Here is a 23,226-nt window from a genome sequence, read left to right as displayed (position 1 = left end):
AGTCAAAGTTTTTTTGGAATCAATGCAATGGTCAAAGGGTGAATTGCTTATTACCTCAAATTTGTCTTGGATGAACCGTATAACAGGTCAAACATGTTGATTTGATTAAAGAGAGTATTCTGGCACTGCTTCACACATCTAACCTATAGATTTAACCTTGTGAAAGAAATGGTCCCTAAACACCATTAACAGCGTGTTGGATGGATCATACAGAGCAACCAAGACACTGTCTCTTTAGAGATAAGTCAATATATATATATATCTATTTACATAAATATTAGCTTAATAATTGGATGGTTGCTAGGTCATTCCACCAGTTTTGTCCTGACTCATCTCTACCACTATTTATGCTCTTTGCCATGAAATTTGGGAGAAATATGATCCCCCTCAAGATAAATCCTTCTCTATAAATCTCTTTTATTTGTGCTTAAGTCTGTCATTTGGTCATATTTTTAATTTGTGTGATGGTTTCACTCAATGCCAAATTATTGCGCAATTAACAACATGAGTCAAAAAGACTAATGCAAAAAAAAGTTCTTTGTATCTAGCGCCTATTTACTGATGCGATGGTAACATGTCAAATAAAAGGGTAAAAGTATAAGGTATTGTAAACATCATGTAGGTATTATCATTGGCAGCATGTTACATGTTACAGTCCTTCCACTACCATTTAGCTCCATGCACAGCTGTGCCAACTTACAGCCAGTGGCAATAATGAAGAAAAACTCCTAGACCACAATGCCATTACCGTGATTAAGATAGAAACTTTGAAGAAATTCAGCTAAAATCTTAACTAAAGAAGTGGCCAATCAGTACGTTTTTATAATATAGGTTGAACTGACTCTCTACCTACTAAATGTTACAATACTGTGTTTTCAATATTGTTTCTTAAATTAACTCTTATGTGTGAAGTAACTGCAAAATTTGACATCAGTGGCGGCACAGGAGCAACAAGCGGTAATTTTTGTTGAACCGGTTGTGAAAAGACAACAACTTAAGCACTGTATATTAGTAATTGATGATACCAAACAAAGTATGTCTACACGTTACAACAGTGACACCTCACTTGATGATGGTCCACAACAGCCTGAGACTCCAACAGAAAACTTGAAGTGTAAAGAATAAAAAGCAACCCAATGAAGGCAGTCTTACCGTTCCATTGTGGTCCGCCACGCGACAAGACTGAGATGTCCAGTAGCTGTTCTGTGTATCCTGCACGCCAGTGTCATGACCCTTGGCTCAGAAGGCTGCCGAAAACCATTTGTGTGCGTGTGTGAAAGAAACACAGAATGAGCCTTGTGCCCTCCGTGTGTTACTGTAAATCCAGCATATGTCATCTATTTGAACGCGTGTGTGTATAGTTCTGTAGTTTATGTTAATCTACGCTGCTCTGTGTTTACTCTCTCAGATACATCTAGTCCTTTCCTCTGTGTATTTGTACTGCAATCTGCAGTGTTTGTACTGTATGTGTGTGTGTGTGTGATGCCAAGTGTCAGGAGAGGCCCCTGTGTTCCCAACACAGTCTGCAGAGGGACTTATTTCAGGATCAGAGTTTCCACCATTAACTGTCCTCAGGGTCTCAGGCCAGGATCCACTGTTCATTTGTATGCAGAGCATTAAATATGTCTTGCTGTACAACCACAATGGTGGCAGGTTGGCAGGGTCAGTAAGTGTTAGTGTGGCGTTGAAAGGGTTGGATATCTACATTTTGTGCTGGTTTTGTATACTTAATGTTAACTTTGATTGGTGATACCCCAAAAAAAGAACCAAAGTGCACTTTACATCAAGTTGCTTGCTGAATATTCTGAATATAAGTGTTGAATATTTTAAGTAGTGATCCATTGAATCAGAGGATCATCCATGGATTTTAAGACGTCACTCAATGCTGGATATGCCTCCACAGAATATCGTTATCCCTCTGGTTCTCAGGGGAATCATCCAAAGTGCCGGGGGAGGAGCAGCAGACCGAGATATAGACAATAACAAGACGATGGGGAGGCGAGGACCCGAAAAGCGAAACCATCGTTACACGAATGACATCGGGACTGTCAAATTACCGGCTCTGTGTCTAAATGGTTACTTTGCATCTCCGTCCTCCTGAAAGTGCCGGAGAAGCAGCTCAGTCAGCTCCGAGATGATATCGATGCAAGATGACCTGTGCACGAGGAACCCCAGTGAGGGAGAATATTCTCTTGATACTAGGATAGCTAGTATAGTATGCCATAAATATTGTTAATGTATGATATGTCATTGAAAAGCCAAATTATAAAATGCCATGAATATATCAAAAAGCATGTTATAGTATTATATGCTTATGTATGATAAAAAATGTGACATGAAAATCTCATAGTATAGTGTGTCATTCAAAACGTCCTATTATATAACATTATATGACCGAAAGAATGCCCTAAAACATACACAAAGTTTACATTTACTGTCATACATCAAATCATTAATGAGGTCATATTTTAGTAAGTCTTAAAAGTTTGTTAAAGTCATATAAAAGTCTTATTATGCAGTCTCATAAAATGTATAGTGGATTATGTCAAAAAAGTCTCATTGTAGTAGTAGTAGTATTGTAGTAGTATACTAATAGCATAGTTGACCCTAAAATTCCATTAAAAAAAAAAAAAGCAGCATATTGTTGCCGTTTTAATTGAGATCTTTATGTTTACAAAAGATTACAACAGATTATCCAAGCAATTGGTGACTTGAGGCAATGAAGGAAATAGGAGCATCATTTACTGTAGATTACAAATGTGCCAAAACAAATAAAAACTGTTGCCAAATATAGAGGCACACCCTTAAGAAAACATATTTAAGCAATAGAAAAATATCAACTGAATCGCATAAGACCCCACTCTGAAAGGGAAGAAAAAGTGGAAGATTTGTGTATAGAAAATTAAGTATCAGACCTATAGTTTTAAAAGGTATTTTTTAAGAGGTGAAAAGGGACATTGTGTATTTTTATCCAATTTACAGGGAACATCCAGGACAATAAACAATAACGCGACAAGTGACAAGAGACATACACAGCTTAAATACACTAGGGAGGTGCAGGTGATTGGACACAGGTGGAAACTATCAGACGATCACAGGGGATGACGGGACAAGGCAGGAAGTGAAGTTACCCGGGGACACGAGTGGCAGAAAACTACAAAATAAGACAGGAAGTGAACCACACCGTGACAACAGGCTTTATTGAAATATTATATTAAATATACAGAAAATAAACAATGCCATTTAGTTTGTATAGCGGTTGTTTTTTGAGACTTGACGAGTTGCAGGCGTCCGACACTACGTCCTGAAAAAGTGAGCACACACGCTGCATACAAATAGATGTGAACATCCAGATCTCCAGTGTGGCAGCCAAACTAATAAGCCTAATAATGTGATCCACTTAAATCAAAATAAGTTAGGTGTCATTCTTAAAACACGTTCTCTTTGTGTCGTGGCACTGATGCATTTGAGCAAACCAAGCCGATATTAGTAATGCAACAAAGGTCTACACTTTAACATGGACGGATAAGCATCATAAAAGTGAGTCTAGTTAGCAGTTTGTAAGTAAAAGGTACTTAATTGAGGAAGAATTTTCAAATGTCCTGGTTGACTAATTAGAAACAGATCTGTATGAGTATGAGACTTAACAATAAGAAGAGGAGACATTGATCCACTTTAACAAAGTATCCTGGATAAATAAATGTTAAATTAGAAGTCTTGAACGGTCTTCAGCCCAGAGTGATGATGGAGGTCCTGTACACCTCCCTGTAGGCGTTCCGGAGCAGGACGTACGGGAAGCAGCGCTCCAGCATGTCTTGGGTCAAGAATGAAGACTCCTGCACAATCTGAATGGATCAATTTTACAAGTGTTAAATCGAGTAACTCCACACCTGGACTATGGTAAGAAAATCCCAATAAAAAACAACAGTCTGAGCTCAGCAAAATATAGTTTTCTTTAAGTCATTTCCGTAGCTTGAAGCAACCATTACCAAAACAGAAGGAGAAGGATTTTCTTTTTTAGACTATCCATTAATGCTGTTAAAGATTAAGTATGAAGTCATAAATTACACTAATGAAGTGTCAGAGGTTTTCCTATTTGTCAATTATACACCCATTTTTTATACGTTTGTAAATGCATTACAGTATTGTCGTGGGCCTACCATGTGTAGAAGCAGGTAGACCGACTCTCGGTTTTTGCTCTCCATTTTTTCGACATTCTGTCCCAATTGAAGCAGGGTGGAGGAGGCCAGCTGTGGAATAACAAAAAAGTCAGATCAAACAACTGGAAAGTCTTTACACTGCTGGGCTCGACCTAAACCTCAACCCGGCAAAGGTTGGCGATGTCTTGAGAAAGCTCTGAAATTGCAATGATGTCATAGTATTGGTGTGGTATGCGCAAAAAAACACACATCCGTGGCCAAAGTCACTGTTGCATTTATGGCTTTCTTCCTTTGCTCCATCGCATGATTACCTGCCTCTTCTGTGAAAGATAAAATCAGCATCACGGTGCAGCTTGTCACAACTATAATGACCCACTGTCTGAACTGTTTTAAAAATCAATCAAGGAGAACCCAGCTTTGAATTAAAAAAATAATAAAAAAGCCTCTATCAATGCAGAGAGCAAGCCCCCTGTTCTTTATTTGAAAAGTAAGACATTTATAAAGAAAAACGAAAGGCTTGCCACTTACCAGGAGAAACTCTTTGAGTTGCTGCTCTATGTTCTTCTTCTGAACGGTGAACATGGCAACAGCCAGCTGGTTTATGGCTGTGGCTAAACAGTGGATGTTGTTATTGTGGCCTGTGGAAATAAACACATAAATCAGCGGTGACAAATGGAAGGAACAGAGGAGCACGTCCTTTAACCCCCCGGCCACGGAGAATTCGTTTTTAGGGCCCGACAATTAGCGAAATTAACTCAATGATCCGTAAAACGGAAGAGGAAGTATATTGAGCGTACTTCCTCTGGCTCACATGGGTAGTCTATTTACAACGTGCCAATGGAAAATAGAGACAAAGAAAATAATCTGAGTTCAACGCCACCCTGTGCTTTGATAAAAATCTTGGCTATTTGCTGCTCCTAATGTTTCTGTCCAGGCTGTGAGCCAAGCGCTTAGGGTAAGCAAGGCCAAATGCCAAGAGAAACTGTATTGATGCACGTCAGCTCAACTTATCTGTAAACAAAAGCCTCTCAAGAGAAACGTGTTCCTCATTAACAAACATACTTCGCTAAGCATCCGCGTCAGTCGGACCGGGCAGTATGATGCACGCCATGCTATTAAGCTTAATGATTCAGGGCGGAGTAGCTTTTTATATTCCATCAGCGGCTGGTAAGTAATGGCTGGAGTCAGTAAGGACCAGAACGTCTAAAAAAAAAAAATGGAGGAATTAATGTGCACCTCCGTGCTCTCGGCTGTAGACAGAGTTGGGGTCCAGCGCCAGTGTAGGCAAGGACACGCCGATGTAGACCAGCAGCAGACAGGACAGCTTGTACTCCTCGTCCACCGACATGTTATCTGCAGGTTTTTCATTGAAAACATTCAGGAATGAAAAATCACTCGTCATTCCGAATGACTAAACCATTAGATCAAGTGTCACTGATAATTTGAGTGTTACCTGTCTGCATGTTGCTGATAGCTGCGACAAGAGCGGGATCAATATTGCACTTTAACCCTGCAGCTGAAGCCAGCTCCAAAACCCCGAGAGTCACCTGTAAGGTTACTAAGCATTAATGGAAGTCAGCTAACAAAGAGTTAAGAAATCAATTAGTATTTGATGCACTATTTAAACTCAACTAAACGCCTAAACTAGCCTGCTTTGCATTCTAAAAACTGCCCAAAAAGTGACACGCTGTATGTGCAACGTCACTCTAAATGCGGCGGGTGCCTTTGTCACGACGCGTAGGTTTTGATGCCCTATTTCCTGTTCCATGCATCTGGACAGAATGTTTCCACTGATGTGGTTTCGACTGCGGCGCTGCAGCGGTGATCAGAGTCTCTCTCACGGAGGCATGAGGGGGCTGCTGACGTCTTTGGGGTTATTCCGGCCGTGGCTGTGGCATGGCTGTCGTGCCTCAATCAGAGGCCAGACGTAAGTAAGGGAGGAGGAGTTCATGAGTCACATTCACACAGATAGCTCCAGAGGGAGATAAGGAATTTAACTGGGTTTGGTAGGCTAGAAGAGAATATCCCCTGCTGCGCGCTTTCTGTTGCGCTGAAGTGTATTCTGCAATCTTAACTCTGGATGGAAATCAGTCAAACCCCCAAAAGGCTTAAATGTGAATATGTTTGGATGAATGCAAGTAAAATAATACACCTTCAACATAAATTCTCCCACAATAGGTCAGCGCAGTGAAAACAAACTGTTGACATACTGTTGATAAATTGTAATAGAATAATTCTTCATGAAATGTAAAACCTTTGAACTTTGAGTGCTCTGTGGGATTGCAGCAAACGGTCGCTGTTCTTACAGCGTAGCTCTCATTATGTGGTGAGCAAGCTGTGTTTTACCTTGATGTCGGTCTGAGGAGAGATGAAGTCCATCAGGCAATCAATTGGCCCGATCAGGTATGGACAATGTTTATTCATGATCTAGATCACAGGATTATATGAAATATAAACAAGATCATACATGATGAAGTAAAGACCCTCGTATATTAAAGCTACTTGGTAAGCTTAAGTAAGAGATGCTTAAGCTTAAGTAAGGTTAAGCTTAAGCTTAAATCAGAGATGCTTTGCATGGAACCAAAATTCCACTTTGATCCACTTACCAACTGCAGCTTGCAGAGTTTTCTCATTTATCATTAACTCTTAATTTTAAAAGTATCAGATCTTGTCAAATGTACCTTTACTCTATAAGAGAAGGTTAGAGCGATCTAAGAGTTTTATATCATTATAAAAGAAATTGGACATTACATCTTTCAGACAGTCCTGGGCCATCAACCTGAAGGACAGAATCACCCCGATGATGGTCATCCTCTTCATTACATTCTCGCTACCTAAAAATATGCATATGAAGAAAAATCAGATGTTTCCTGCAGTATGAAGCAGTAAAGCAGAGACAATGCTGTGGCTAAATGTGTGGAAAGAGACACATTTCTGCAACAGTTCATCACACAGAGATTCCTCCTGCTGCCTCTCAGTGTCCTCACACATTGTTATAATTTAATTTACAGAAAAATGTAAGACGATGATTTGTGAGTAATTGGGCTGTTCTCTCCTTGCTGATAACATTATAAAGGATTTTTGATATAAAGAAACTGAGAAGATTCCATTACTTCTAAGTGATGTTTTTAGTTCCAACTTCTGCCCTGTCAGCCTGAATTAAATAAGCGATGTGCAAAGTGCTGCTGGCCTGCTAAAGATTGTATGTCAGTCAGTAAAGAAATAATCCTGATTTCTGCTTAGAGTAATTCTTCTTTTGCTTCTTGTTCCTCTGTCTCTGTGACAGTCTTCACTTTGTGCACCTCCAGTACACACCTGTACCCCCAATTCACTGTTCTCTCGATATTTTCTCTCCACTTCTCACCTGACAGCCTTTTCTTAAGATTTGCCATTTCCTCAGGCTTATCAAAGTTGTTCCTCATCTGTACCAGGGTGTCCATGTTCTCGATCACCAGTTTCTGGGAGAAGAGAAGGAAGATAAGTGATGAGTTGTGTAGGAAAGACGTTATGGCGGTGACAGATTTGTTGCTCAATAAGTTCACAGTTCCTCCCTTCCATCATAAGGGTTAAAGTGTGAGATTGACACAGCATACTAGCAACTGATTGAAAATTCATACACAGGTTTTTCAGAATAAAACGTAGCTTCCAAGCACACAACGTCCTTGAAAACAGCCCGTTGCATCCGTACCTTCAGCTCACTGACTTGAGAGGTGATGTGCCACATCATGTTCTCACTCAGAAACTTCATGCCATATGGACCAATTAGCTCCGCCAGGGCCTGTAGCTCTGCTCAGAAGACGAGATAGACAAACAAAATATTACAATCAACAGAAGCTTTAATTGGTCTCTTTTTGTAAACATTCAAAAGAAACCAGTCGCCACTATTTGTTTGCCTGACAAAAACATGAAGGATTACTTGTTTAAGTGTAACTAAATCACGGACAACTGCAGCTATTAGACCTTTCACTCAGCTCAACATGCCTGAATATGGATGGATATGGATGCGCGTGGTTAAAATTGGAGGCGGTTAGTGGATTGGCAAACGAGTCAGTGAGAGGCACACAGATACCTCACCGTGAAGTAAATATAGACAGAGATGATGACATTGTGTGGGGGCGTCTACGGGAGTGCAGTGGTCTCCCATGCACTGTGTGTGCATCTCTATTATGTTTGCATGAGCCGAGGTCTGTTGTGGAGTAGGTATTTTTACAGCCGCAGGGTCACCGCTCCGAAAAGGCAGTGCGTGGGCAGAAAAGTGGGGCCGAGTGGTGGAGAAACAAGTGATGCCGGAATAGTTACGATGCGAGGACGATAGGAGCGGGGGAGATGAAAGGCAATGCTGGACTTTACTTTAGTCAGTCACTGTTAGAATAAGATGCATGACAGGCAGCATTAAGAAAAAAAACACCACCACGATCCTTGTGAGAAATAAGAATGAGATCTGGCATTTCTGAAAAGAGTGACTCATGTCTTTTGGGATTTTTGGACCTGTGATCATTAAACCGTAAAGGAAAAGGGTTCTTTTTGTCTGCAAAGCATTGTGTCGGCAAAAAGCAGGTGAAAAATATGTCTTATTGATACATTTTTGCTCTTGACATGTTTCTCAGATCACACCCACATGACAACAATTATAGCGAATGTAGTGTACATCATGTAACCTCCGAGAGTTCGAGTTGTTGCCTTGGATACTAAGCCATGCATGTCAGTGATGAAAGTCATCTGAATTACATTTCGTATACTTTAACATGCAATGAAAGTCAGTGAATAACTATAACTTTCTTAGTAAGCTATATGTATGATTTCACATTCGTTATGGAAGAAAGAGGTGGTTTTTCAAAATTTGCAATGTTCTGTTGGCCGACCTGATATATCTGAAAACTGCTCTGCTCTGAAAACTGGTTCGTTGTCAGAGGCCTGGTTGAAGAAGCAGTGCATCGTGGGACAGTGAACGATGAGGGAGTTGCTTGCCTGACGCAAGAGACTCTCCAGGAACCTGAAGTGCAGAAAAATCAACACTCAAAAAAAGCTTTCTTGTGTCTTTGATCTAAGAGAGAAAGTGAGCGACCGAAAAGCACAGAGAAAGCAGGAAAACCAAGAAATAGAAATCAAGAAGATATGCTTGTGTTCCTTAGCTGTTACATGCATGTAGCATACAGTTGACACACCGATATGTATTACACACACACCAGCTTGTGTAGATGGTCGTGATCGTCTGCCCTCCACGTGCGTCCAGCGGCTGTGTTTGCTGCAGCAGGATGTTCTTCAACAGACGGGTGACGTCCACGTTGATGTAGCTGGAGAGACTTTGCAGGCTGGCTATGTAGGCTCTCAACCCTGCCAGGAGGTCTGAGGGACGGGCTATCTCCTCGGTGGTCTGGTTGTAATGGGCCATTCTCACGATGATTCTGGGGAAACATGTTTAACCAACGTCACTTATGACCAGGGGTGGGTTGAGGGCGGACAAATGGGGCCTTAAGACGGGTTAAATGAGCCGTGGTGGCGCGGTACTGTAGTCTCATTAGGTCAGCACAGGGCTTCATTCCAATCTTATTTATTTTATTACAGGCCCATTAATTCGCTCACGTTCTCCCCACTGACTAGTTTGTATTTACAGACTAGTCAATTTTGGACATGGAAAGACCAATCACTGCTACTCAAGGGCGCTCATTTTAGGGTGACAGGGGAGATAATCATCTAGCCAAGACTAAGGGAGACTAAGCAGAGCATATACACAGAAACATCAGGCTGCCCTGGTACCAATCCCTAATCTAAATAAGAGTAAGCCACAGCCCGACAGACAGGAAATCAGTGTTACTTATAGCGATGGAGGTGACATTTCATAAGAGACAATCCCCAAATGACTCCTTAATAGTGAGGAGGACAAAAAGACACAGAGTGACAGTTTGGAAGAGTTGCTACTTGATCATTTTGCCAGTGCTCTGTCATATTTCGACAGCCGCTGTTGGAGAGGCAGGTCAGCCCACTTTGCAGGATGCATGAGAGCATGCGGGCACTTAGTTTGGAAATAGAGTCAGCAGCATGAAAGCTATTATGAAATATTATAAATAGTAAAATTGTTTAGTACATTTGAGCACCGGTAGAGGAGTTAATATTACATTGCGTTCCTTTCACAATCAAAACAAGCGCTAATGTTAGTTATTAGCATATTTCTGACAGTAATTGCTGTGACATTCACGAAAAAAAAAAAAAAAAACTCTGCTGCACATGAGATAGCAGAATCTGTTTTTTTTTATAAACGTTGCCTCGGAGACTCGTCATAAACCTTTGTGACTCATCACATCACCCATACAAATAAAGTAAGCCCCCCCCCATCTCCACTCATACTCAGAGAGGCGCGTCTCCAGGTGGGAAATGAGGAACTCTGCGGGAACGACGATGTGGTCAAAGACGACAAAGTCGCTGCAGATGCTGTAGGAGGAGCACAGCTCTGTCAGCATCAAGTGCATCTTGTCCAGACTAGGAGGTGTGGGAGAGAGAGAGAGAGAGAGAGAGAGAGAGAGATGTCAGGATGAAGTCTTGGAGACAAATGTTTTGACAATGACTTGCTTTTCTTAGACGAACAAGGCAATAAACATGTTAGAAAATTGTGAAACATCTCCAAACGGAGGATGCGGGGAGGAAAACAGAGAGGAGGGAGAGACAGAATTCCGACTTTTTTAACTAGTTTAGTAAGCTTTGTTACTGTAGCGACATATCAATACCTGTCCACCTTGACTGGTTCAACTTTAAGGGAAATACAGTTCACATATAATGACTTGTCAGCGAGAGCATTTTAATGTCCTCCTGATAAACTCAGGAAATGAATTTGTTATAGGGTGAAGGAAATCATTTGGAAATGTCAGCCAATATTAAATATAAACTTCATTAACCTACTTCAACCTCAAAAAAAAGTATACACTGCCAACCTCTTTTTAAACATAGTTTTACTGAAACAAGTGTTGGTAATTATCCACGTCTCCAGAAATCCGGGACGTAGCAATTACACTAATACTTCTGAAAGATCTGGCAATTTAGTAAGATTCAGGCGGAGAGAGAAAGCTAAGTGGGGAACAAAAAGGAAAGCTGACTTGGTAACAACGGCCCGGTCTTTCCTCAGGCTTTCTGCGCCCGGTTTCTCTTTCTGGACCTCTCCCTTCTTTGGCAACGGCTTCTTTTGTTGTCTGTGGCGCGCGGCGCTGATGGCCTCGGCACAGTTCTTGGGCTGCAGCTGAGGGGTTATCAAGTGGATCGAGATTGATGCGGGGAAGCAGGGAAGAAGGGGGGGAAGGAGAGGAGAAAGAAAGAGGAAGAATTGAGCTCTATATTGGGTTACGTGGGAGTGACAAACATGGGAGTTTTATATTGATGTTGAAAGCACTCATTCGAGGACTAAACCTATTTGTCATTCTTTCCCTAAAGGGATTCCAGAAACAACACAGCATTAATACGCTGCGGCAACTTTGCAATCTTGTCTAGATAATTATTCATTTTTGTGGAACTGGATATAGACTTCACCTGGTCATTGAGGGTGCACTGCTCAGCACATATCTCCAACACAACACTGCTGGTCTGCTTGGCTATCTGCTCCAGGAAGGTCACACACAGGTGCAGACTCCTCTTCTCCATCACCTCTCTCTACACACACACAACCACGTGCAGTACATGTGAGGGTGGTGCACATACCCATGTTCAAGGAAACGAAGGGAACACACACAAAAACACACGCACACAAAGGTAGAGGGCATATTTTCCAGTAACATTTGCCTAAACCTTCCTAAACTTTCAAACTAAAAGTTAAAACAAGTTTGAAGAAATTGCTTTGATCGTGTGTGTTTTAAAGTAAATTAACTGAAACTGAATGCAGAGTGCAGCAAGTGTCTTCAATGGTTCTCAGCGGATGCTTTTGGAATAAATTGGTAAGCAAATAACTAAACACTGACCTCCTCTGGGCAGAGTGGATGGCCACACTGGCTGAAGTGAGAGCAGACGAGGGGGAACGCCATGAGGTAGCGCTTCATGGACGGCTCCTCACTGCTCTGGAAAAACATCTTCTCAAACACACGTGGGTAGTTGCTGTTAAACAAACAGACAGTAATCAGTTGGGACGTTCGAGTGTTGAAGAGAAGAGAAGCGACGCAAAGGAAAAGAGAATAAACCGACCCGAGTATGGACACCTCCGATGTTTCCTGCAAGAGTTCTTCCACGCTGTCCACCATCCTGGTGTGAAACTGAATCATGTTCATCACCTTTGCCAAGTCGGTGTATTCCTTTATTGGAAGAGGGGCCTTGTTCACACTTGTGTAGGCCTAAAAGAGGAGATGAACAAATCTGAGCGGTGGCATTCACCATGTTTTACAGTTCAATGTGTTGCAACAAACCTACCTGCATTCTCAACCAGTCCAACCGCAGGGCTCTAAAGTCAAACTCCTCTTTGTTTTCCACTACAAAGTCAAATTGAATCCATCTTTATCGTACATCGACATTGTATGTTGCATTTTAAACAGAGAACAATGTTGAGTGTGTCATCAGCCGTATGCTTTTGTGATTACCTTGTTTGACTGACAAAGCAGAGAGGGTTGAGACAAATGAAGACAGAAGGACTGACTCCTCTTCTGGACACACGGACATGTTCTGAAGAGGAGAAACAAATTTGAACTCATGTTGTAGTATAAGAGATGTATTCAATATTAAAAATCATTTTATCCTGCCCCTTTTTCCTGTATGGTATATTTATATCTATAGACAGGCTACCTGAATGGTGTCATTGAGAACCAAAGCATCAAATTGTGCGAGGTACTGGACGTGGTAGCGTTGAACTACATGGTTGTGCTTTGTCATGAGACCTCTTAACTTCTCCATGTGGAAAAGCAGCTCAGCCATCTGACTGGGGGGAAGAAAACAGAGCACATTTACTTTCTATTCCACTTCAAAATTTAGATTTGTACAAATCGGTCCGTGTCAAATCTTACGTGTACTCTTAAGGATCGCTGTGCAACTATAAACTAACATTGCTGCGCTGTGGACAGAGATCTTGAATAGTTGTTGTGGAGAACCTGCCCGATGGCAGATTTCTGCAGGTTAAAGTGAAACACAGTGACCTCCTCTGGGGTTTACGTCCTCCGCACCTATGACCTACTTGTCAACGTAGTCCTCGGCTGTCTTCATCTTTGGCATGTTTTCCGAGTGTCTGACGAGCCACAGGACCTCGTCACGGGAAAACGACAGAGCCATGAAGACAAACAAGGCCTTGGGGATTTGATTGGCACAGAGAACAGAGCAGAAAAAGGAGTATTGGCAAAGAGTCTCACGCTAAGATCAGCAAAGGCAATTATTACTGTTGAAACGAAGGGTCATTCAAAAGAACCCGCCCACTGCCGAAAAATCCTCCAGAGAGGCTGGATCAAAGGTGCTGTTTTTCATCAGTACAAAATTTCATTTTTGACTTCCAAGTTTCAGTAATGACCTAATTAAAATTCCTCAAGCATTGCTTTTACTTGTACGGTCCTTCTACCTTTGGTCCCAGAAGCCCAGGTTCGTCCTCCAGAACTTTGAATAATTCCATCAGCGTTCCTCTAAGAAACTGCCTCCTCTCTCTGTGCATAGCTCCACTGGCAATAAAACAGGAAATGGAAAGAGACTTTTTGGCTTCCCAAAACTTATTTCAAAGTAAAGACTCATCAATGACAGAAGCTTAGATTCCTGCGAGTCTCACCAGTTGAGCAAAACGTGCTCGCGACCTTCCTTGATGTCTGCAACTCGCTTGTTGTATCTGGAAAAAAAATATGTTACGAGAAGCAGTTATAATTCCAGTGGACAGGAAATCTGCTTCTTCTTTGTCTTGGCACATATTCTTTTGCAGTGAAATAAATTGGGTGTAAGTCTCCAGTAAAAACTACTTATTCATAGTAATTGTACATTTTATCACCGTCATCATCTTTCTCCTTAACCTTTTGTCTACACTGCAACCCATTATAATTTTCTCCAATTCAATCATGCATTCATTCATTCATCCAGAGAGGGATATGAGGACGGTACTTAAGAGGCATTTTAAATTCACTATTTATCTGTTTACTTTCCCAAATATGAGGACACTTATTCCTGAAGTGGGGCTACATCTCATAATTGAGCGGTGCCGCGTACGTACCCTTTGATGCTGTCGAAGAGGTCCTCAGAAACCTTGTGTATGTTGAGTACTTCATCTCTAGTCAGGACGAGGAAGAGGCCGCTCCGCAGAGCCATCTTCCACAGCTCCTGCGACGCCTGGTTTGTATTCAGGCTGCTGTGGCACAGCAGGAACCCGACTGTAAAGAGCACAGTCAGCAATATTTAGGATGCCATCAGTTTATCATGGGACTGACCCTAACTGAGAATATTTATTTCTTAAAGTAAACAGATTTAGGTTTACATACTAATGATCCACCGCTCCATCACCTCCATCGACAGGTATTCACATGCCATCTGTGGTGAACAACAAGCTTATTAACCTGCAGTAAAGAAACATTCCGCACAGCCTTATTTCAAAGCCTGACGTAGTAAATCCTCCTAGTAAAACTACATACAAAAGAGAATAAATAGATTTTAGAAAACAGTTAAACTGTCCTCTTTAATTATTCTTTAAGAAAGGAAAAACATTATAGCCATCGGTTTATATATATACTTTAAATGCAGTCCATCTTTTGCATTCAATTATTTATCTTTTAATAAGATATTGTTTTCTGGAGGTGCCTTGCTTTTTTATTTATCAGGCAAAAGACAGGGACTCTAACATTACATAGAGGGACCGAATTATGCAAAAAAAAAGGGAGAACAGAGGGATCAAAAAATAGTACAATAAATCATATAATATCCTGCAATAATACTAGGACATACTATATCATCTGTGACATCTGTGACATTTCTGTGCACGACATCAATGTAAAAACCACAATTCAGGCACTACCCCTTTTCCCCTCTCCTCTTTCCTCCGTCAGAGGTAAATACAGGAGGAGAGATGTCGGGGAGAGGGGGGTGAGGGGGGTGTAGTGGACTCACAGTATCACAGCAGGCCGGGTCCAGCATGCCAGCCGGAGCACTGAGGAGGCTTAGGAGCTGGGCGCTCCTCCACTGCTCGGCTGGCAGGTTCCTGCGTGGATAGACCATCCTCAGGGACAGCAAGGCTGCCGTCACCGACTGGGAGATGGACAGAGGAGGGACAGCAAAACAGTGAGTGAGGAAGCTGGAGGCATGCGGAGAAAGAGGAAGAAGCGAAAGGACTTTGAAAGACAAAACAACACTTCACGGCAAATCATGGAAAAGAAAGGTGTGGTTTACTGTACATGATTATGCAAAAAAGCACGTGCAATGATCCAGTAAATACAAATGATGAATCGCTTGTATTATTATTGTTGGTGCATGTGCATAATTTACCCTTGTGTGAGGACCAAACTCTTCAGTGAGCTTCTTCCAAGGATGTTCATACTCCAAAAACATCTGTCCCAGCCGTGGGTAAGAGGGGTCACTGTAGGATTAATTACAGTAAGCAATTAACAATTAGTCTTTTGTCTCTTGTTTGTAAAATTCATACAAGTAGATGTAGTTAATATTCTTATCATGAGGATCAAAGAAATAGTTGAATTGACCCGCTTCCGTTGGTCATCTCATGGGCACAGTTGAACATGCCCACCAGTGCCTTCTTATCGTCGATGCGAGACAGCATTATGATGACAGACGTGTAGGTGATGATCAGATCCAAGTAGTTCTTGGTGAAGTCAAAGTTGATAGACTGAAATAAAAAGTTTTAAAAAAGGGTAGTTACTGGTTTGGAAATGACTGAAATTAACCAATTTGTGAAATACTGAGATGCTACAGTAGAGATTACATAAAGCTGAAAGAGTTTTTTTTACATTTATATTGATCAAGAGAGTGTTCTGGATGAAAGTTATTGAGTATAAAACACAGGCATCCTGCAAGTGGCTGTAAAAAAGTTGTAGTTTTTCTACTTGCAAGGGAGACTAGTTGAACGAGCTATATTTAGAAATGGGTTTGCATGAATATTTGGAGTGATTGACTTGGGTTGTTTTCCTGGACTTATAAATTAATATATAACTTTAATACATCTTACAATATCAAAGAAGCACTGACAGGCATCTATGGTGTTCAGCAACTCATAAACATGGTCCTGAATGAAGAACAAGGAAGATTAGATTAGAACATAGAAAATAAAAAAACAGCCTCCAAAGTGATTTCCTGAAGATGTTTTCATAAATTCATGTAGCCTACTAATCATTACAGATTTGCATATTTCTATAACATTGATTTATTCTCAATTCACAACTAAATATGATGCATTGGCGTGGCTGTGACCTCCATCACAGAAATATGCAAATCTGACTGAGCTGTAATAAGCTGCACCATAAAACAGAGAGCAAACTGTCTTTGATATTTGCAATGAAATCCAATATCATCCTACTTGTGTGTAAACCACTCTATATGTAAATGTATTCTGGAAAACAAAATACAGAAGGTTACAGAGAGAAAGAACGAAAGACGGAGAATTGCAAACACAAACTCCATTTTTTTTCGTTCTGTTTTATTGTCATGTAGGTCCGATTTACATTATATGAAAAAAAAGAGATTCACCCTGAACTCTATGACATCCAGGAAAGAATTGTAAAAGCTCAATGCCGCTGCCAACACTTCAGATTTCTGTTTCTGGATGTTGGTCAGATTTTGCTATGAAAAAGAAAGAGGAAAATGTTCATTATAACAATCATGAAGCGTCCCATTGTGTGAAAAGTACAAGTCACTTGTCCTGTGACTTGACTGATTCACTTCACTTACTATTTAATTAAATCATCTTATTAAAGAAATAAACAATAAATAATAATAATAATAATAAATAAATAAGTATGGACACAATAACACATTATATATCATCTTGCCAATACCATCCAATATGAAAATAATAGCATGTTCATTTTTATTTTGTGAAGAAAAAACCTTCTAGTAATAATTTCATCATCAAATGGAATAAAGTACACAACTGCACTGAAAAAAAAGGCCAAAGTCAAACTTACAATATTCCCTCTGAAGTCAATGTTGGGGAATTTCTTGTTGATGTATTTGATGGCAGACTCCATGGCTTTGTCTGTCAGGATGGACGGACGCGTTTTAGGGTCTGCACAGGCCTGAGAAGGGGTTAGGAAAAGAGAAAATGTGTGCGGGTGTGATATGGTCCGTTTGCACATAATACCGGAATACTCAGCAAAAAAATATTTCATATTTCACTCGGATGGTTTTGGCAGTTAAAAACAATGTCCATCCCCTGCTGCCATGCCCCGCCGGTTCTCCCGATTTAGGATTAAATCTTCTTTTTTTTACCGTTTGAGTGACACCCAGTCACTGGTTAAAAAAAGCAAACAGATTGGGCCATAAAGCTCTCTCCATCTCCCTCAACAACAGCCCTCAAGGTGACCTCGAGCAGAATAGTGAACCCTGAACTGCACCGGCGGAGCTGTTAAACTGCAGATAGAAGAAGACTGTTTAGTAGCTCTCGAGGGGGGAAGTCTGATTTCTGGAATAAAACATGCTCAGCTCATCTACGCTGCGCTCAAAATAACATTTTTCTTCCACTTCTCCTCCGGATGAATCCAGCCACACAGTAGTGTTGGGTTACGAAAAGGGGATGTATGTGTAAGTGTGTGTGTGTGTGTGTGTATGTGTGTGTGTGTGTGTGTGTGTGTGTGTGTAAGTCACATAAAGAATAAATCATACATTAATTAATTACATTCTTCATGATGCTTCACTGGTCTGCATATAATCTGTATGTGAGTTTCTCAGCATTGGGTTTAGAATAACTGAAGTTTGAGGTGAGTGACGGCCCAGACTGACTTCCTGTTTGCACTTCCTCTTTGGAGGAATAAACTCGGTTGCATTTGGAAGAGAGTGCTGCCTGTAGAACTACGTGCACAGTTGTTGTAGCTACTTAATATCATTTTATCACAGCAGTTTAGGTCACAGCTCCTGGAGAGTTTCTTTATTTTGAGAAACAGTGGATTGTTGAGTTATAACTGGTAATTCACATCATGATACGGCTCTTTTGTACTTCATTGCATTACATATTAAGGACGTTCGCAAGGAAGTATTTTCTGCTTGATAAAGTCCTTATACACTTTATTGGAGACACAAATTTATGTTATTATTCGTACAAACCAGCTCTCGTCCTCTTTTAAGACGTCTCTGGGATCTTATTCTGTTAACTGTCAGATGTATCTTTGTACCACTACTCTAAGCAGGAACATACTTTGAGAAAACTACCCGGGCGCAACATATGTTCTGAAAGTCAAGTTCCTTATTTCTTTTAGACAAATAAACTGAAGTGCTATTCTCCCTCACCTTCTTGATGTGGTTCATGCGTATTAACACCCCGTTCCCTCTCTCATTGAGGATGGTCAGTTTCTCGGCCAGTTTCTGTTGGTAGTCCATTGTTCCAGAAACGGTCCGTTGAGGCCTCGGCCTCCTGCTGCTGTGTCGCCGTCAAAACCCTCAGAAACAAGTGCACCCTGAGCCTCACCCTGACACTGGGTCACATGGGGCTCATGGGTGGGGGGCGGAGCCATGAGTTCAGTGTCACCAACACGCTGTAACTGTCATGACGTTTTCCCAAAACACAGAAGCGTCGTTTTTATTATTTGGCAGATTAGCCACATATTAAGAAACTACAGACTCCATGATTCACATTATCACTCAAACCTTGATTGGGTACTGAAACTAAACATGTATTATTTAAATATACGTAAATATATGTCAGTGTTTCCTGTGTGATAAACTTCCTCTGTCTTGTGAACCGTTTGATCGACTTCCTCTTTGCGCTGTGAGGCCTCTTTTGAGAGCATGGCAGAAAGGCACATATCATCTTCATGTGACTCAAGCGTGCAAAGACTTGCACAAACTTAAATACATTTTACTTTCACTTCTTGAAACTAACCAGCCAGCAACGAAAAACAGAAACAGGGCTGGATTTTTAAACCTTAGACTTTTTCTTTCACCACAAGATGGCAATATTTACTAAAGAAAGAAGAAAGAAACTTCAGCAAACGGGGGAATAATAATGCAACAACGTGAAGTGTGTGAGACATGCACACTATATCACAAAAATACTAAACCCACACAGACTGACGACAAATCACAAACCCCCTTCATAAGATAAGACGAGAGAGACACTGCCACACTGACATAATGTAAACAGAAGAGGTCAGCATTAAAGTGAAGAGGACGCTCGCTGTCATTCACAGCGAGCGCATAGCTAATCAAAGTGAAGACTGATGTTAAGTGAACTCGACAAAATAATCTGTTTATTGTTTCCCGTACTGGCGGAAGCTCAGAGGGCGGTAGACATGTTAACAAGGCTGTCCAAGGAAAGCAGACAGAGGGATGTTGGTCTGGGAGCAGAGAAGGACGCAATGGATGGGGCTCATAAAAACTCCTTTGCCTCTCTGAACCGACCGGGTAAAACACTTAAATCCGTACCTGGGACATTATGAAAGAGAGAGATGCATAAAGCTGTTTGGCTTTCCAACTCTGTGAAACCAGGAACTTATTCCAGGTAGAGAGAATGAAGCTGTTGAATACAGAAGAGATTAAAGAAGAGATGAGCGCTGTTGTGAGACTTTCTTTTGAGACATCTGGGTATTTTGTAGCAGTCTGCGTGTAGGGCTGCAGGAAGAGGTGAGAGTGATGATAGAAGAAGGCGTTTAGGAAGTGAACGCAACTCTGGCTGCAGCCCAGATGGCGGGAGAGCGGCGGCAAATCACATGAGCCTCTCTAATACAAAATAATCAAGCAGAATGTGGGCTGCTGTGGAACAATATGTATGTCTGTGTGGATTAGATTCGTTCACCTTAGATTCATTTTATTTGATTGCTTAAAGCGACTTAATCCATGTTTTCAATTCATCCGCTCTCCCTCAGCTCTGCATTGCTTTTTTAGTGTCCTTCGGGCTCGTCGTTTTAGTTTACAGACACAGGAAACAGACTCCGTTCCTTTTTATTTAAGCCCCCCAAAAAATGAAGCTGCTGGAAATTGATTCATGAAAACCAACATTCAGATCCCTGTAGGTGATGCTAGACTGGTTGAAAATTGGTTCAAGGTCAGTAAGCACAACAAGAATGGATGCATAAGCCGCACTGGAATTTAGGGGTCACTGCCGATTTTTGAGGAAATTTAAGTATTTTAAGTGCGCCTTATAGTCTAAATAATACGGCACTCTTTTGGTTCAACGCTCTCATTTTTGGTGAGCTGTTTTTAGTCCAAAGAGCGCTGATGAACATATTCTATCTAGAGCAGGAGTCTCAAACTCAAATCAGGTGCGGGCCAGATGCAGCCAGATGCAGCCAGATGATGCGGTCTTGCATCTCCTGGATGTGTGAATCAGCACCTGTTCGCTATCCAGCACTCCATAATATGTCTGTGATGTTTTCACCAATTGTTTCTGCTGCCCCCAAGTGGCCGCAAACACAGCTACAGCTGGTTTAACATCTAACTACAAATCAAGCACGGCTGCACCAACAAGGTGGAGGACTCACTCACTGAGGCTGCATATTGGAAACTTTCTACAACAACTGCATTTGTGGAGTAGATAAAAGATGCTGGTCAATATTTGAATGGGTAAGGATCTGTTGAAATTGCACATGTAGTCTAATAAAATGTCCGTAGGACTGTTCAAGTAGGTGTTGGTTTAGCAAAAGAATGTTGTCATGCATACGTCAAATATCGAGTACATGACTGTATACACGGCTCTCACCTATACGAACAATGTTCCTGTTCTCTGACTTTGTTAGCCTATTGGCCTTTTAACTTATCAAAGGATATTTCATTTGAATCTTAAAAAAAGCTGCAGTAAATTTGGCCCCAGGCAACAACCGCCTGCACATCATATAATTGCACATCTAAACGGTTGAACACAGGACTTAAGAGACAACATTTTTTCCTGGCACGTTGGAACATGGTACAGAGACAGAAAGGAAAACAAGACCCTGGGGATCATACACAGCGCTGATGAAAAGACTTAAAGACCATTGGCAAGAATGTAAGTGATGAGAGGGGCTACATGCACACAAGTACTAATAAACATTGCTGATAATTATCTCTTCGGAATCAGACTCATCTCATTTACTAGGTCAAAGTCCCTTCTTCTGTTTGGTGGCTGGATTTCTGCTGCACTTATGTTCCATCCCCTGGGGGGCTGAAGTCTGCGCTCTCTTCAGTTAAATGGTTTAGTCTGCTCCCTCCTTTGTTCAAACACAGAAGTGTTGTGTTGCATCAGGCTTCTGATTAAACATGTGGGGACAAACTTTCAGCAACACTCTAATGCATCATACGTTTGCAACCGTATGGGCAGACCTGAGGAATCAGACAAAAATGTATGTATGACTGTAACTATTGAGGGTGGAGGGACTCGTGGAATATTTGCATTCAAGTACTCCCACACACTAAAGGACGTGCCAGGGGGCAGCTCCTGTTAATGCACCAGAATGTGACATTTGCAGACTCGTAAATCCAATAACTTGGCAGGACTTCACACAGACAGAAAGACATCGAACCTGAGTGGAAAGTCATGTTAGGTGCCTGAGATGGAGCTGGTGGGGCGTTTTGAAGGATGGAGTCGGACAGTAATCCCCTCACCTGGCCGGGAGTTCAGCAACCAACTGTTTGTTTCAGACTCCGCCCGGGGAAGTGACCTGTAATGTCTGGTCAGAACTCGCACAGAGAAGGTTATCAGAGAGGAATAATGGAAAAGGTTTTCCTTCGTACGGCGAAGGACGATAGCTGAAGCGTATTTACAAAAGAAGCGGTGAAACCTCTGGGATTGCTGAATGGTTCCAACTCCACAGATGTTAAGGCTATCAACCATTTGCAAGTTTTTTCATGAATACATCAGCAGCGTGATATGATAGCTGCTTTTGTGGTCATGCCGGCTCTGTATGCATGATTAAGCATAACAAAACAAGACCACATTTTCATGGCCTTCTTTTGATAAAATAAATTAGCATTAAAACAAAACACTCAACACACCGACAAAAAACAATACAATTAAGAGAAAACAATTGAGTTATAAAAAGGAAATCCAAGGCAGCACACACGTGTATAAATCTCTTCTCTAGGTGAAAATATCTGAGAAGCTTTTCCCCCGGTTGCCTGCTTCGGTCTTTTGTCCTTAAGAGCCTGTCGGGGGTCATTTAAGTCGGGGTGTGTCCCTTCACTGCACACAGACAAATTGGAGCTCTGTTAATGGGCCACTTTACCGGCTCAAATCTATTTCCGGCCACTTTATATTTTCCTCCTACTTTGTCACAGTGACAATACACATGTTTTTAACGGCTGAAGTTTAATTTCATTAAAAAAAAAACATGTCGGCTCATAAAATAGTTCCACTTTTAAAAACTACTAGTGAAAGTACAAATACTTTGCTATTTTTGAGGCTGAAGTTTTTTCTTTTACTATATTTACAAGGTGGCCGATATTTGTTAGAGCCCCTGTGAAAAGAATGCATATTGCTCCCAGATGTTCTGGCATCGCATCGGGGAAACAGGTTTACTGCCTTCCAACCGCTCAGCTGGTAGCACAGATTAAATAACAGGTGGTTTCCTTTTTGTATTTTTCCTTTTACTTTAACCACGGCATTGACCGCTCTGATTCAGTTACAGTGACACGCAGTGTCTGTGGGTTGTGGCTTCTTCAGCACGATACTTATTACAGTCATATTATCTGAAATAACTAACATTTTCTTTAGTTGATGAAGTCCCTTTCTAGTCTTTTAATGTACACCATGCATAAAAACTACAGTTATGCTCCTTTGGAGTTACTAAGGGATTACTCAACATCACCATACAAAATAATCAGAAAATAATCAGAGTAGGATGAGTTAAGGGTTAGGGTTAGGGTTAGAAAGAGAGCAAGAGATGTTTGGGCTAAGGGAGGCTGGGAAAAGGAGGAATGCAAAGAGTGAGAGGGTGGGAAGAGGAAAAGGAACTAGGTGACAGGGAGGAGGCAATAGTGAAAACAAAGAGGTGAAGAGAAATTCCTTCTC

At 41.3% G+C, this 23,226-nt stretch overlaps 1 protein-coding gene across 1 annotated transcript; it reads right to left on the bottom strand.

The window, feature by feature from the left end:
• Positions 1–3,181: 3,181 nt before the first annotated feature.
• On the bottom strand, positions 3,182–18,725 carry nckap1l (NCK associated protein 1 like). The gene is made up of 31 exons (XM_040203091.2): positions 18,534–18,725; positions 17,216–17,326; positions 16,779–16,871; positions 16,261–16,317; positions 15,779–15,921; positions 15,567–15,657; positions 15,192–15,329; positions 14,570–14,618; positions 14,305–14,461; positions 13,873–13,929; positions 13,672–13,768; positions 13,297–13,406; positions 12,912–13,044; positions 12,710–12,791; positions 12,543–12,601; positions 12,321–12,466; positions 12,101–12,233; positions 11,676–11,795; positions 11,249–11,388; positions 10,506–10,637; positions 9,347–9,565; positions 9,023–9,153; positions 7,849–7,946; positions 7,525–7,618; positions 6,912–6,994; positions 6,507–6,587; positions 5,614–5,707; positions 5,397–5,513; positions 4,689–4,798; positions 4,161–4,250; positions 3,182–3,845 (listed from the first exon to the last, which is right to left on the bottom strand). The coding sequence occupies exons 1-31, from the start codon at positions 18,621–18,623 to the stop codon at positions 3,729–3,731; spliced, it is 3,372 nt and encodes a 1,123-aa protein (XP_040059025.2). The 5' UTR covers positions 18,624–18,725; the 3' UTR covers positions 3,182–3,728.
• Between the last annotated feature and the right edge of the window lie 4,501 nt (positions 18,726–23,226).

The sequence above is a fragment of the Gasterosteus aculeatus genome, chromosome 17, assembly GCF_964276395.1.
Source record: "Gasterosteus aculeatus chromosome 17, fGasAcu3.hap1.1, whole genome shotgun sequence".
NCBI lineage: Eukaryota > Metazoa > Chordata > Actinopteri > Perciformes > Gasterosteidae > Gasterosteus > Gasterosteus aculeatus.
Note: the sequence above shows the minus strand (reverse complement) of the source record. Positions and strands in the feature narration are given on the sequence as shown.